Below are 13,020 nucleotides of genomic sequence, written 5' to 3'. Positions count from 1 at the left end.
CGTCAGCCAATCGGTGTGTGGGTATTTGACAGCCATCTTATATTCAGCCTTTCTCAGAGGACTTAGAGAGAGACACTGACATGGCAGGTATTGTCCATCGCTACCACCGTGTTGGTGGAAGAGGATACCGTCAAAGGGTGTATGTTGAGCGTGCACAACCACTGGAGCAATACACCACTGAAGAACTGTATGCTCGCTTTCGCTTTGGGAATGCTGATATTAAGTACATTGCAGACCTTGTCAGGCCAAAACTTCAACGGAGAACCCGAAGGAGCCACAGTCTGTCTGTGGAAGAACAGGTCCTCATTGCTCTGCGCTTCTATGCATCTGGGACTTTCTACCAAGTGGTTGGTGACAATATAGGAGTGGACAAATCAACTGGTCAATCAGTTTGTTTCACTTCCAAAGGATGTCCAGATTGCCCAGACCAAGCACAAGTTTTTTCTTTTGGGGAATATGCCCAATACTATTGGGGTTATTGACTGCACTCATGTGCATATCCAAGCACCTCATGAGAGGGATTGGGAGTACATCAACCGAAAGGGGAGGCGCAGCATCAACATCCAACTTGTGGGCGATGCTGACCTCATCATCACAAACTGTGTTGTGACGTGGCCTGGGTCTGTTCATGATGCACGCATCCTGAGAGAGAGTGCTTTATACAGAGAGCTCCAAACCGAACGACCGGATGGCATAATATTAGGAGACAGTGCCTATCCACTCCTACCATGGCTGATGACTCCTTTTCTTGCAGCAACCACACCTGCGCAGGCACGCTTCAACACTGCTCATTGCAAAACAAGATGTGCAATTGAGCGTTTAAATGGAGTTCTGAAGAGACGCTTTGCATGCCTTAACTACTTGCGAGTGGAACCACAGGGAGCATGCAACATAATACTTGCGTGTATCGTCCTGCACAACATCGCTACCAGGCGCAATGTCCCTCTCTGTGATGATGTTTGTGATGCACCTGAGCCTGTTGAAGAACCAGACCAACCTCTGGTGGTCTGTCAGAATCAGGGACTGACTGGACGTATAGCAAGGGATGCAATTGTTAGACATTATATTTGACAGGCTCATCTCTGATGATTGTTTCTTTGAAATTAATATACGGTGATGAATGACCAAAAAATGAATATATTATTTTTGTTTATTGAAATCTGTTTGGGGGATTATTTCATGGGGACACGATAATTTTTATTTTATTTTTACTTTACTATACTGAATAGCTTAATTGTTAGCCTATGTCTACTTTATCACTGTTACAACGGTTACACAAGTCAAGTGCAAAATATAAATAAAAGTATATACACTAAATGATACAAATGTATTATTTGACCAATTTGAAAGTTTTACTACATTTTCTTCCTGAAATCCACCTTGAAATCCTACCCCCTGTTGGGATCAGGATCATCCTGTTTTTTTGGATCAAAGTTATCCAAATCCCACTGACAAGTTTTGAACAACACAAACTGAAGGTTTGATCCAGATTAAAACTAGGATTGGATTCCCTGATCTAATCTGATTTCAGATTCCTTCTTTCCCTTTTGAACAACTCATTTTCAAGATTTGATCCAATCCGATAACCAAAATCCGATCAGTTTACCTTTGAACAACTGGCCCAATGTGGGCTATGTAAAGAACAGGTAGAAGTAAGAGCCAACATAGGGTCACTGTAAGTGTTTATTTTGAGCCAAAACACAAAAATAATATAAACATCCACTTCCATTCATAATTTAACTTTAATTAAATTATATTAAAAAATAATTATATTAAATAATTACTTTTATGACCCCTCATCTGAACCACAACAAATAAAAAACAAATATACATTAACAAATACATAGTGGATATTTTGAAAACATCTTTAAAAAATAAAATGGCTAAATATCCAATTGTTAACGAAATAAAGAATGTTCAGGGTTCTTCTTCATCTGAGGAGGAGAGACCAGCATTTCCAAGCCCTGCTTTTAGGAGGCGGATCTGAAGTTTCGCTTTGGTTTTTCTGCAGTTTGGTCAGCTTGATTTGTTCCTCTGCCAGGAGTATCTGTGCTTCTGCTCTTTCAGTTTCTCGTTTAAGAAGTGATTCATAGGCATCATCATTATTATTCGGCAAAGGATGCTTCAAGCCTCTTTTCTGAGCTCCTGTGACTGCTGGCTCTACCAGTGAGGATCCAGGTTGTTCTTCAACAATAGGGCTGAGATCCAGAATGAATGTTTCCTCTGCATTAGGAAGAACTGGCTCACTTTCCTCTACAATTGTAGGCTCACCATCCCCTACAACACCATGAATCCCATGCAGAGCTTTAGAGTTCTCATCTCCAATAATGTCCAGAACCACATCTGTGTATTCACCTTTCTTAAAGGGTTTGTTGCCTGTTTGGGTGTTTTTTTGCCTCAGCAAGGTCCTTCGTTGCTCTGGCCCTCAGATTCTTCCATCTAAATTTCACTTGCTCCAAGGTCCTCTTCTGGCCAGACCCCATTGCATTTACATTCTGGGTGATTTCAACCCAAATGTCTTTCTTCCTTTTGTTAGTCACCATTCCACCTGCAACAGAGCTTCCTACTATTGAGGCATAATGGCACTTGACACCCTCCAGCAGTGCATGGGTTTCTGCAACAGTGAAATTAGGTCCTTTTGAGTCCATGGTTTCACCGCTTCTGTTGTAGTGAACATAGTATTTGTATGCCTTGGGCATGATTGATTTAATTGAACACAAGCCACAGCACGTCAGCCAATTGGTGTGTGGGTATTTGACAGCCATCTTATATTCAGCCTTTCTCAGAGGACTTAGAGAGAGACACTGACATGGCAGGTATTGTCCATCGCTACCACCGTGTTGGTGGAAGAGGATACCGTCAAAGGGTGTATGTTGAGCGTGCACAACCACTGGAGCAATACACCACTGAAGAACTGTATGCTCGCTTTCGCTTTGGGAATGCTGATATTAAGTACATTGCAGACCTTGTCAGGCCAAAACTTCAACGGAGAACCCGAAGGAGCCACAGTCTGTCTGTGGAAGAACAGGTCCTCATTGCTCTGCGCTTCTATGCATCTGGGACTTTCTACCAAGTTGTTGGTGACAATATAGGAGTGGACAAATCAACTGTGAGTGATGTAGTGAAAGCTGTGTCAATTGCATTGGCCAGCCTGGTCAATCAGTTTGTTTCACTTCCAAAGGATGTTCAGATTGCCCAGACCAAGCACAAGTTTTTTCTTTTGGGTAATATGCCCAATACTATTGGGGTTATTGACTGCACTCATGTGCATATCCAAGCACCTCATGAGAGGGATTGGGAGTACATCAACCGAAAGGGGAGGCGCAGCATCAACATCCAACTTGTGGGCGATGCTGACCTCATCATCACAAACTGTGTCGTGAAGTGGCCTGGGTCTGTTCATGATGCACGCATCCTGAGAGAGAGTGCTTTATACAGAGAGCTCCAAACCAACCGACCGGATGGCATAATATTAGGAGACAGTGCCTATCCACTCCTACCATGGCTGATGACTCCTTTTCTTGCAGCAACCACACCTGCGCAGGCACGCTTCAACACTGCTCATTGCAAAACAAGATGTGCAATTGAGCGTTTAAATGGAGTTCTGAAGAGACGCTTTGCATGCCTTAACTACTTGCGAGTGGAACCACAGGGAGCATGCAACATAATACTTGCGTGTATCGTCCTGCACAACATCGCTACCAGGCGCAATGTCCCTCTCTGTGATGATGTTTGTGATGCACCTGAGCCTGTTGAAGAACCAGACCAACCTCTGGTGGTCTGTCAGAATCAGGGACTGACTGGACGTATAGTAAGGGATGCAATTGTTAGACATTATTTTTGACAGGCTCATCTCTGATGATTGTTTCTTTGAAATTAATATACGGTGATGAATGACCGAAAAATGAATATATTATTTTTGTTTATTGAAATCTGTTTGGGGGATTATTTCATGGGGACCAATCATTTTTATTTTATTTTTACTTTACTATACTGAATAGCTTAATTGTTAGCCTATGTCTACTTTATCACTGTTACAACGGTTACACAAGTTAAGTGCAAAATATAAATAAAAGTATATACACTAAATGATACAAATGTATTATTTGACCAATTTTAAAGTTTTACTACATTTTCTTCCTGAAATCCTACCCCCTGTTGGGATCAGGATAATCCTGTTTTTTTGGATCAAAGTTATCCAAATCCCACTGACAAGTTTTGAACAACACAAACTGAAGGTTTGATCCAGATTAAAACTAGGATTGGATTCCCTGATCTAATCTGATTTCAGATTCCTTCTTTCCCTTTTGAACAACTCATTTTCAAGATTTGATCCAATCCGATAACCAAAATCCGATCAGTTTACCTTTGAACAACTGGCCCAAGAGGCTAAATTGGACAGTTCAAGACTGGAAAAATGTTGCCTGGTCTGATGAGTCTAGATTTCTGTTGAGACAGTCAGAATTTGGCGTAAACAGAATGAGAACATGGATCCATCATGCCTTGTTACCATTGTGCAGGCTGCTGGTGGTGTAATGGTGTGGGGGGTGTTTTCTTGGCACACTTTAGGCCCCTTAGTGCCAATTGGGCATCGTTTAAATGCCACGGCCTACCTGAGCATTGTTTCTGACCATGTCCATCCCTTTATGGCCACCATGTACCCATCCTCTGATGGCTACTTCCAGCAGGATAATGCACCATGTCACAAAGCTCCGATCATTTGAAATTGGTTTCTTGAACATGACAATGAGTTCACTGTACGGAAATGGCCACCAGATCTCAACCCAATAGATCATCTTTGGGATGTAGTGGAACGGGAGCTTCGTGTCCTGGATGTGCATCCCACAAATCTCCATCAACTGCAAGATGCTATTCTATCAATATGGGCCAACATTTCTAAAGAATGCTTTCAGCACCTTGTTGAATCAATGCCACGTAGAATTAAAGCAGTTGTGAAGGCGAAAGGGGGTCAAACACAGAATTAGTATGGTGTTCCTCATAATCCTTTAGTGTATATAAGAAGAGGACATAGTCATCGGGACATCACTCATTGGAATAGAGAGTATAGTTTTGAGGCTGTGAGTTCTGGAATTCCACCGTCGCCATCTTGGATTACGTCTCTGTGTTGTTTTTGCAACTAATGGACAGACGTCAGCGTGTTTGAATGCGTTTAAGAAGGTTCAGGTTGCAGAGAACTTCTTCATTTCTAACGAGTGCACGATTTAAAGATTCAATGTGTTAGTATTCAGAGTAAGACAGACGGCTCACTTGATACTTGATAATATGAATTATTGCGTCCTTAAACCCAAAACAAAGGAGGGGATGGCCAGCCGTCGATGATTCCTAGGAAGGGACACGTGGGGATGCTGGCTGAAATGTAGTCGTTCTGTAAATGCATCCATTTCCCCAATGTGCACTGTCCATGCCTCTCGTTTGTTTAAATTAATAATACATCCAAATTGGGCTTAACATACGTGGCTAACCCCCCCACCACACGGCATGGCACTGCACACCACTCAGGTCTTCTTTGGTTTGGAAAACACAAACATGAACGTTTACATGTTGAGTTTGAGAATAAAACAAAGAGGTGGATAGATGAACAGTTAGAGAGCGTTATTGCTGCATTCCAAAAGGAAAACCATTTGAGGGACAAATGTGTGTGTTAGTTGGGTGTGTTGCATTCCACCTTTAACCTCAGATGATATACACCATAACAAGCTGTCACACACTCACACACACACACTCACACACGCTCACACAAACGTTACCGGATGGCAGTGACAAGAACCATACTGAAACTATTAAGACACTCCCTGTTTCTGCATTCTCCTGGATCTGTGGGTGTGTGTGTGTGTGTGTGTGTGTGTGTGTGTGTGTGCGCGCGTGTCCTGTGAAGCATTGTACAGTATGATAATTGAATTTTGATGAAAGCCACATGGCTGCCAACACGCACACACCCACACACACACACACACAGAGTATGCGGCTTGTGTCTAAACTAAAGAAAGTGTTCTTGTGTCTAGTTAAACTGAGAATGAACGTGCTGGTACAACATGGCATTGGTTCAGCCCAGTTTGCCTCATCTATAATGCACGCATGGAAGGACGAGTTTGTAGCTTTTACCAGGATCTATTGGCAGAAATATATTGTCGGTAAATAGATGGCAATGAACAACGGTTTTTTTGTGACCTTAGAACAAGTCGTTTGTATCCAGAATGCCTAGAAGAGGATGTGCACACCATGGCCTTCGAAGTCAGCTGTCACATGATACAGTCTCCAGGGATGGAATTGCTCGGATATCCAGCAACACCGTCTAGAACCTTGGAGTTCTCTTCGACCAGGATATGTCCTTCAACTCTCATATAAAGAAGACTTCAAGGACTGCCTTTTTTCATCTATGTAATATATCGAAAATCAGGAACTTCCTGTCTCAAAGTGATGCAGATAAACAAGTTCATGCATTTGTTACTTCTAGACTGGATTACTGTAATTCTTTGTTATCAGGCTGCTCTTGTAAATCGCTTAAACCTCTCCAACTGATTCAGAATGCTGCAGCATGTGAATTAACAAGAACTAAGAAATGGGATCATATAACTCCTGTGTTAACCTCTCTGCACTGGCTTCCTGTTAAATCAAGAATAGAATTTAAGGTACTTCTCCTCACCTACAAGGCACTTGCTGGTGAGGCACCGTCTTATCTTAAAGAGCTTTTTACACCGTATTGCCCTACAAGGCATCTGCGCTCCGTAGATGCTGGGCTACTTGTGGTTCCTAGAGTTTTAAAAAGTAGGATGGGGGCCAGAGCCTTCAGTTATCAAGCTCCTCTTTTGTGGAACCAGCTTCCACTTTCAGTCCGGGGGGCAGACTCGGTCAGTTCATTTAAGATAAAGCTTAAAACGTTCCTCTTTGATATTGCTTATAGTTAGGGCTGGCTCAGGTTAGCCTGGACCAGCCCTTAGTTAAGCTGCTCTAGGCTTAGACTGCCGGGGGACTTCTTAGGACACACCGAGCCCCTCTCACACTCTCACTCTCTCCTCCCACAATCATCCATGTTTTATTAATGTACATCACTAATTAAGCTTCTTTCCCGGAGTTTTTTGTGCTTTCTCGCCTAGCAGGTCTCCGTGGATCATAGTTTCGGGCGGACCCCGGTTCTGACTCCTGGCAGGGCTCTGCTGACACCTGCTGCTCCATCATCATTACTTTAAATATGATTCATATTACTGTCATCATAAACCAACATCTTTCTGCTCTCCCTCCCCACAGAAGCCTCTGTGGATGGTGGTTTTATCTGATGGTGGTTGTCCCTGCAGTGGTCCTGCCGTACACCTGTTCTGCTACTTGCAATTACTTGTATCATTTCTGTGAGGATTTGAATGTATTGTACATGCTTTACATTGTTCATTTTATACACATTACATCCATTACATTCTGTCCATCCCAGAAGAGGGATCCCTCTTCTGACATTTCTTCCCTTTTTTCCCCATTGAATGGTCTGTTTCTCGACAGATGATGTTGCAACTGTACAGACTGTAAAGCCCAAATGTCCCATTTGGGAAGAATTATTGATGCCTGATATTGTTTTCCTCACTTTAGGTGCCGCTTATTTTATAATTTAATAAACACTAATTGTTTTCTAAGAGAAGTAACTTTAAGAATTTTAAAAGTACAATATTTCCCTTTGCGACGTAGTGGAGAAGCAGTATTAAATACAGAAGATGTAAAGTAAGGTACCAGAAAATAGATTCACTGTCTCAAAACTGAAATGTTTAATTGTGGTATTTGTGCAAAATACTTTCCTTTTCAATCATATTGTCTATAATAGGATTTCACAGGTTTGGGATTTGCAGGAGTTTCCTCAACATACAAGTATTGATAAAGACAAATAACAAAGGACCAAATAAAAAACAGAGTCCAGTCACATGATATATAAAGTAAAATATGAAGTAACTAAAGAACATCAAGGCAAACCTCAAATACTCTTGTCAACTTCAACATGACGGCGATGTTTTATAAAAACAGTGAAATGCAGATTAGCACAAAATGGAACTTTTTATTTACAAAGTCAGTTATTTTGGAACAGCATCATAACTTAAAGATGAAACAGCAGCAAAACATCACAATAATAATACAAAATATATTTACAACTAAATCACTAAAACAGAAAACTGACCAGATGTGAAGACAGAAATGGGACTTAAAAGACAAAACGTGAAGGTTTACAGTTTGGGAGCTAACGGCTCTTCTGAAGGCTCGGGTTGAAGCAGCTTTTAATAACTTTAGTCCTTAAACTGTCCATTTATCAATGTCAGGGTCAGTATATCCAGCAGTCCTCTCTGTATTTATATGATGGACCTGAAGAGAAAAAAAAAAGAATATAGTTATTATAGTGACAGAGGAATCTGGACTCCACATTGTTATATTCATCGTTTTCACGTCGGAAGCAAATTAGATTTATGAACCTTCAGATTTCCACGGAAACAAATAAAATGTTTTTTAATACATTATTGATAAATAATGCAAAATATTTAATAACTAAAAGGAGCAATACTACGCTATAGAAATAAGTGTAAATCTTGTAGTTGAATCCTCAACAATAGAAAATTTGAGCGTCTCTGATACATGGAATAGAAGCAGCAGATGTTTTACATGTTCTCAGAGAAAACACGTATACCCTTTTCCATTTGGAACTTGGTTATTCTTTTCATTCTGTCTATGTATTTTTTTGGTGGTTCTTTTTCATTTATAATTTGTTTTTAATTTACTTTTTGAATGTAGCAAAAAGGTTGGAAAGAAAGAAGTACTAGGTTGTACTCAGGGTGGTGGTGGAGTTCTAAAGGAAATACTTGTACTAATACGTAGGTACTGGATACTTTCCACCGCTGTATGTGCAGCTCCAAGCGAGACGAGAATTCTGTTCCACCCGTGTGCCTTCTTGTTCCCCGAAACCTTCCCCATGTTGACTCTACACTGATATTTAACCACTCCGTCCCATGAGAGACAGAGAGAGGTGTGTGTGTGTGTGTGTGTGTCTGTGTGTGTGAGACCTTGAACAGTGAAGTTGAACTTCTTTCTGAATCAAGTGTCTGTACTCTCGAGGCTGTGGCAGCAGTCAGCTGTTCTTCCTGCACATTGTTGTCATCTAGCGTCGGCTTAGTGAACAGACTTGTGAATACTCATCGCGAGTACAGTATGTATGGATGCATTATGTACAGAAGGACGGGCTGGCAGAGGACACCCGGTGTTTGTGGCTCTCCAGTGAACTCACAGCTTCACAGAGACAGGTGTGGCTTCCTGTACGTCTGGTTGGTGATGGACAAGCGGGTCAGCCGGGCGCCGTAATAATCCACAATGTAGTTTGACCCGTCAGCGGGACCCACGATCTGCAGGGGGACACAGAGGACAGCAGAGAGGACGACTTGTGAGACACAGGCGAGAAATAACACCAGCAGGGAAGAACACATGTGTATGTGTGTGTGTGTGCTTAGATTGAAATGCACAAATATCAATGTGATATATTTGAATTGACTTCTATGGATCTACTCGGCACACAAAGCTGTAATGTGACCTGCTCTGGTCACTGGTTAACAAGTGGTCAAACCACATTTCTTTAAGCCTGTCTAAGGCCTCAAACAGAAGTTCAAATCAACAATCACATTTGGTTGTTAATTTCGTTTTTTTGTGCTATTAGGATTTGTTCCCCAAAGGACTAAACAAGTATTTTAAGGTGGGTTTGAGACTTAATGAATCGCCCTGATCTGTTGAACGGGGAAGACGACCACTCGTTTGATCCGTCCACCGGTCCACTGTTGCCCCCCCCCAGCACCTTGAGATGGATCGGTGGCCTCTATTATCTCAAACGTTTGAAGAGAGAAGAGTAGTTTGCTCCTCCAACCCCCCTTTCCATCCATCTTTCTCCGTCCTCTCAGAGACCATTAGAGAACTTCAGGAAGCATCACTCATCCTGCAGCCCCCAGAGGGAGGCGGTGCTGCAGGGCGGATGGAGGTAAGAAATAATGTGTGTTTATTCATCAGCGCCCACACCCCCCCCTCTGCCCCCGTCCCACTTGCTGCTGGGTTAATAATGTGAAGCTGTTCGGCCGTGCGTCTCGCTGAAATCGATCCTCTTCTTTTTAACCATATAAGGAATCAGTTAACTGCCAAATAATCCAGAAATGAAATGGTCACGTTTTTAAACATTATTATATGAAGTCTTATAAATACGAGTATGTGCAAATACAAAATGCAACTTCTAACCGGTACCCGACTGGGTTTGTGACTCACCTGCATGGCGATCAGTATGAAGTCGATCAGAGTACCAATTCCACAGAAACCAACAGTGCAGAACTTCAATAGTCCTGACAGAGAGAGAGAGAGAGAGAGAATTCAGCTCCAACTTGTATGAATAGATGAGTTCCATCAGGTTTCCATCTGTGATCTCTGTTAACAGAAAATTCATCAGCTGTTTTTGAGCATTAAAGAGACGACTCAGCTTAAAGTGATTTTCTGCTTTTTTTGTCAGGTGTAAACTGCCAGGTATGAAAAAAAGAAAAAAATACACACTAGATGAATAAATCTCAAGCGTTAGCAGAGATTCAGGTTTGAGACGAAAGTTCCAACTGTTTTGCTCCACAGAGGATGGACCTCTTAAGATTTTAATCATATTGTTGGCTTGCTGTGTGGAGGTCATCCAAAAATGTATTTTTCTTACAGAAATATCAATCTGACACCCACTTGCTGCAGGTGCCTCATTAAAAGAAGGAGATAATAACTCGTTATTCTACGGGTTATTACGGTCTATTGCGTGTAGGTCAGTCAATAACAAAGACTCTTTAATTCAAGTTTGAGAAAAACACAAATGTGGGAACTGTTGCAATGGCAACCCCATGCTCCTCCTCACATTGAGACTTCCTGAGGAGGAGGAAGAGGAAGCGAGGACTGCAGCTGGAGGCGTTGGAGCTGCAGGTCCTCTGACGTCCACTAGATGGCTCCTACCTGTGTGTGTGTGTGTGTGTGTGTGTGTGTGCGTGTGCCCAGGTGTACCTAGAGCAGGGTATCCCAGGTAGAAGCGGTCTGCCCCCAGCCAGCCGAGGAACAGAGACAAAGCCACAGCTACTTTGTAGGAATAACCACTCCTGGGAGGAGAGATCAAAATAGTATTTTCCCAGCAATCAATAATGACAATTACAATTAAAATGCTGAAACAAAAGAGACCTTAACGAGAATCATTTCCACATTTTGCAAATGCTGTAAAATATGCTACAAGGTAACAAAAGATTCAACCTTTCAGCTGACAGATTATCCTCTCAACAGGAAGCTGGTGGTTGGTGTGTGTGTGTGTGTGTGTTAGAGCACTCACACGTTCCTGCAGGGGATGGTTTTGTTGAAGCCCACCTCCTCACCGCTGAACCTGAACTCTGTCCCGTTGGAGAGCCGACAGCTGATGTTTGGAGCTGGAAGGCACTCCACTGTATATATACACACACACACACACACACACACACACACACACACACACACACACACACACACACACACACACACACACACAGCAAACTATTGAAGGTGTCAGATTTCTATCAACGTTCCCTATCATGACTTTATTCCTTCCTTGTCGGAATCCTAGTTTTTGTTCACTTGCTATCCAACTCACATTCTTTCGCATAGCCTTGTGTATCGGTTCTAAAAACATGAAAGTAAAAACGACTTACACTAGTTTACATAAAAAATACAACTGCGTGTGTAAGATAAAGGGAATGAATAGCAAAGATAATGACAATACAAATCAAGTTATCTGGAGAGAGAGGGAGGGAGATAAACAGGAAGTAAAAAGATCAAATGAGAAGCAATGGTTAAATGAAATGAACTGAGTGTATGAATATATACTTTTAATAATACATGATTGTATGAAGACTATTAATTTCATGGTCTTCATATTTACATCAACAGGTGATGTGGTGGTTCATTTTGACACTGATCCGCTTCTATCTTTATATTGAAACCTGTTTTTAAGCCAAGAATCAATCGTCGTTGAACTTGCTTTACCCACAGAAAAAGTTCCAGTCGGATTTTGAAAAGTCGCGTTTAAAGGTCAAGATGTGACAGGATGCACAGAAAAGTGTCGCTACTGGATTCGAATGGATTCGATTAGTTTATTCAGCAGGACGGACAAGACAAGACGGGATCCGCTTTGCCGCGTGAATCACTCACCCCAGGCAGTCATGCCTGTGCAGTTCTCTGGCTCCTGCGTGTCTTTGTTGATCTTTGGGTCGTTGCAGAGATACATGAGAAGAGTGAAGGAGAGCCAAGCAGACGGCAAGCGACAGAGTTACATGCACCTACGGGGGGGCGCGGGGGCCAGATGTGGAAACAGGGCAGGCATGGGTGTGCCGTTTGGTGTAAACAGCTGGTACGCTTCAAACCGACCGTTAGAGACGACTGCAGGTGAAATGCTTAAATATACAGCGAGATGTAGTCTCTGAGTAAATTATTTAGCCACTATTTCTCCGCTAAATGTCTTTGATTCCATTCTCAATCGCAAAGCACTTTGTAAAGCTTGTTCCTGAATTGGCTAACCTAGCTAGGTTGTCAACACGTCAAAGCTAGCTGCAGCTAACGCTAGCGACCGCTAAACCGATTTATCTCCCGTTAAATTAGAATTACGTCATCACACAATAGTTAAAGGATATTGTCCGAGTCTCAAGTTGTCGCAGCTGTCCACCTCCTCTGACAGAACAAGCTTCAAATGAGTGTAAACACTGTATAATAACAAGCTCCAAATCCCGGAGCGTAAACAAACTAGCCGTCTTCGGGAGGACGCCATGTTTAACTTTGTCACGTGACATGGGTGCATTCAAGAAATACAGAAAAATGGTAGCTCAGAGGTTTATAATGTGTGAAATGTGTGTTTTAATTGTATTGTGCATTACATTATTACATTGTTTGACTGAAGAATAATAATAACTTTTGGGGATTTGTTGATTTTTTTTGGAGCACAGTATTGTTCTTCCTATATCCAAA

General features: G+C 42.0%; 1 protein-coding gene across 1 annotated transcript; it reads right to left on the bottom strand.

Moving 5' to 3' along the window:
- Positions 1-7,754: 7,754 nt before the first annotated feature.
- On the bottom strand, positions 7,755-12,856 carry tm2d1 (TM2 domain containing 1). Its single transcript, XM_037470475.2, has 7 exons — positions 12,690-12,856; positions 12,211-12,284; positions 11,360-11,468; positions 11,044-11,135; positions 10,285-10,358; positions 9,269-9,383; positions 7,755-8,355 (listed from the first exon to the last, which is right to left on the bottom strand). Exons 1-6 carry the CDS (start codon positions 12,851-12,853, stop codon positions 9,273-9,275), a joined length of 624 nt encoding a protein of 207 aa, XP_037326372.1. The 5' UTR covers positions 12,854-12,856; the 3' UTR covers positions 7,755-8,355; positions 9,269-9,272.
- Positions 12,857-13,020: the final 164 nt, after the last annotated feature.

Source organism: Pungitius pungitius, chromosome 7, assembly GCF_949316345.1.
Source record: "Pungitius pungitius chromosome 7, fPunPun2.1, whole genome shotgun sequence".
Lineage (NCBI taxonomy): Eukaryota > Metazoa > Chordata > Actinopteri > Perciformes > Gasterosteidae > Pungitius > Pungitius pungitius.
The sequence above is the reverse complement of the archived record's forward strand: the minus strand, read 5'-3'. Positions and strand labels throughout refer to the sequence as shown.

Excerpts from the sequence above, each read along its gene's own strand:
- tm2d1 (XM_037470475.2), bottom strand. The coding sequence starts at position 12,853 with ATGCACCCATGTCACGTGACAAAGTTAAACATGGCGTCCTCCCGAAGA. Across the intron at positions 12,285-12,689 it reads GACAACTTGAGACTCGGACA|GTATCTCTGCAACGACCCAA; the intron begins ATATCCTTTAAC and ends CACTCTTCTCAT. Across the intron at positions 11,136-11,359 it reads ACCATCCCCTGCAGGAACGT|GAGTGGTTATTCCTACAAAG; the intron begins GTGAGTGCTCTA and ends CTCTCCTCCCAG.